At 37.2% G+C, this 2,988-nt stretch overlaps 1 gene segment (V, D, J or C); it reads right to left on the bottom strand.

Moving 5' to 3' along the window:
- Window positions 1-454: 454 nt before the first annotated feature.
- On the bottom strand, window positions 455-1,306 carry LOC107968114 (T cell receptor alpha variable 34-like). The segment is given in 2 exon segments: window positions 455-994; window positions 1,255-1,306. Coding segments are annotated over 2 exon segments (498 nt in total).
- Window positions 1,307-2,988: the final 1,682 nt, after the last annotated feature.

Genomic DNA, 2,988 nt, shown 5'->3' with positions numbered 1-2,988 from the left:
ATACTGAGACTAGAATATGAATGAAAGCACAATGAGAAGAGAAGTGGAGGCCAGTCTAAGACTGCATTAGATATTTATTAATATATTCCCCTCTCTCTAGCTCACTCTATCTAATCTACCTATTATCTATCTATCTATCTACCTATCATCTATCTAATAATCTAGCTTCCTATAATCTATCACCTATTTATCTGTCTAAACATTTGTCTTTTTCTATATCTATACTACAAACTTAGAAAAAACTATTGCCCATGACTCCTCAGTATGGATATTCTAACACTCTTGGTACAATGTTAATCTGTGACAAAGAATCTGACAAACAATGCACAATTTCTTTTTATTAACAAGGTGGGTAAATAGCGAAGGGAAAGAAGTTCCTTGGCACAACAGGGAGATAATATTCGTGCATAGTTCTTGCATAAATCACTGAAATTCATGCTATTCTCATTCGAATTTGATGTTCTATCTACTAAAAAGTAACATAACTACCAGACAATAAAGTCAAATTAAATTTGGGATTAGTGATATAGCTCCCCCTTGTATCATTCCTACTCTCCTCCCCATTTTTCCAATAAGACAATTGCAACGTTCTGAGGCTTCATGTCTTGGCAAAGGTCCCAGCCACATCTCAGGAGCCCCATGTCAGAAGAGCATATGTGGCCCAGCTGCAGGTTTGGAGACAGCTGATAGAGGCCTGAAGATCGCTGTGTGTCTGCTCCACAGAGGTAGATGCCTGCATGGCTGGGCTGGGAGGCTGTGATATGCAGGGAACTTTGCTGCTTTTTCTCATCCAACTTGGCAGTTATCTTTTCATGACTTTTCTCTTCCCCACCTTTCTGTAGCATCATCAAGAAGATAAGACCTTCACCATACTTTTGCTTATACCAGTATAAGCCATATAACGTCTTTGATGACGTGCAGTTTATGGTGAGATTCTTTCCCTCTTGGACGATCAAGGACTGAGGACTCTGCTCCAGTTCTTGGCTACTGACCCCTGTTCAAAAAGACAATGTAAAGAAAATACAGAAGACCCTCATAATATTTTCATGGTCATGGTAGGGATGATGTTTTTCTCCCCCTCCCCACTCCCCCTAGGCAGCAGAATTGTCACATTAAAACAAAGTATTGTCATTTTTTTTTTCCAACACATATCTGGCTCTCAAATGGGCCTTCCCAGAACAGAAGATGACTCGACTCTTGCCCTCAGGATGCTGTCACCATCTCACAATTCTCCCAGACTAACCACATACTCACAGGCTGCTTGGAACCCCAATATCCCTAGGAGTACTTGCAGAACAGTCTCCATCCCTTAGCTACTTAGAAAACACAGTTAAATCAGATTTTACTGAATGAGCTTCCCCAGCAGAAGTTACTTTGCTCATTGGTGCAGGAGATTGCACCAATCAGAAGCCATACCTGGATTCCTGTTTGTTCAGCACTGTACAATCTTACTCAAATACTTTTTTAACACTGCCACTCTTTGGCCAGACTGAGAAATGCTGAATAATGGACAGGTTTTCTGGAGTTAATTTATATATGACATAGATCTATTTATTGCATTAAAATATGCCACTTATGAGATAAAGAAAATATAATCTCATAACATATGTTACCCTTGCATGCTTGAGAAAGTTTACCCTCCATAATTAAGAGAAAGTAAAAAATTCTGTTCTCTATAGTACAGAGTGATTATTTTTCAATATTTATCTCTGTCTACTTTTGTTTTGAGCCTTCTTAAAAACTACTTTTCTGAGGTACACTTTGCATATAATAAATTACATATGTTTACAAGGTCCAATATGATAATTTTTGACATGGTCATACAAATGTGAAATCATCATCACAATCAAGATAAAGAACATATGCACCACTCCCCAAAGTTTCCTTGTGTCTCTATTCCTTGTGTTCCTTGTTAATCCTTTCTGTATACCTTTCCAATATATCATCCCAATGCCTATTCAACCCCAGGCAATCTCTAGTCTGCCTTCTCTTACTATAGATTTTCTAGAGTTTTATGTAAACAGAATCATACCGTATCTGCTTTCTGTCATCCGGTTTCTTTCAGCATATTTATTTTGAGATTGTGTTTGTTAGCTTGGGCTGCCATAACAAAATACCATAGACTGTGTGACTAAAACAATGGAAATTTATTTCTCATGGTTCTGAAGGCTGGGAAGTCTAAGATCGAGGTGCTGGAAGATTTCATGTCTGGTGAGGGCCTGCTTCCTGGTTCATAGATGGCAGTCTTCTTGTGGTGTCCTCACATGACAGAAAGAACAAGAAAGTTCTCCAGGGTTTCACTGAATGGAACTAATCCCATTCAAGACGGCTACACTTTCATGACCTAATCACGTCCTCAAAGACCTACTTCCTAATACCATTACACTGGGGGTTAGGATTTCAACACATGAATTTGCAGGGGAGATCACAAATATTCAGTTCATAACAAATTGTTGTGGTATTTTTGTTGAAAATCAACTATGTATATGCTGGCCTATTATTGGATCCTTTATTGTGTTCCAATGTTCTACTTGTCTATCTTTATATCAATATCATAGTCTCTTGATTATTGTAACTATAAAAGTATTCATATCAGTAGTGTAAGTTCCTCAATTTGTGTTTTTTAAAAAGAATTTTTTTGTTATAGTCCCTTGGCATTTTCATATAAATCTTAGACCCACTTGTCAATTTCTATGAAAATTTCTGTTGGGATTTTGATTTGAATGACATTGAATCTGTAGGTCAATTTGGAGAGAATTTTAATGAGTCTTCTAATCTGCAAACACAATAACTCTTTCCATTTATTTAGATCTTAAATGTATCTCAGAATTTTTTTATATCTTTTAGTGTACAGGCCTTAGACAACTTTTGTCAAATGTATTCATACACACACACACACACACACCCCAGAATTGAAATTTATTTATTTATTTATTTGAGACAGAGTCTCACTCTGTTGCCCAGGCTGGAATGCAGTGGTGTAATCTT

Source organism: Pan troglodytes, chromosome 15, assembly GCF_028858775.2.
Source record: "Pan troglodytes isolate AG18354 chromosome 15, NHGRI_mPanTro3-v2.0_pri, whole genome shotgun sequence".
NCBI classification, from domain to species: Eukaryota; Metazoa; Chordata; class Mammalia; order Primates; family Hominidae; genus Pan; species Pan troglodytes.
This window is presented reverse-complemented; position numbering and strand designations above follow the sequence as displayed.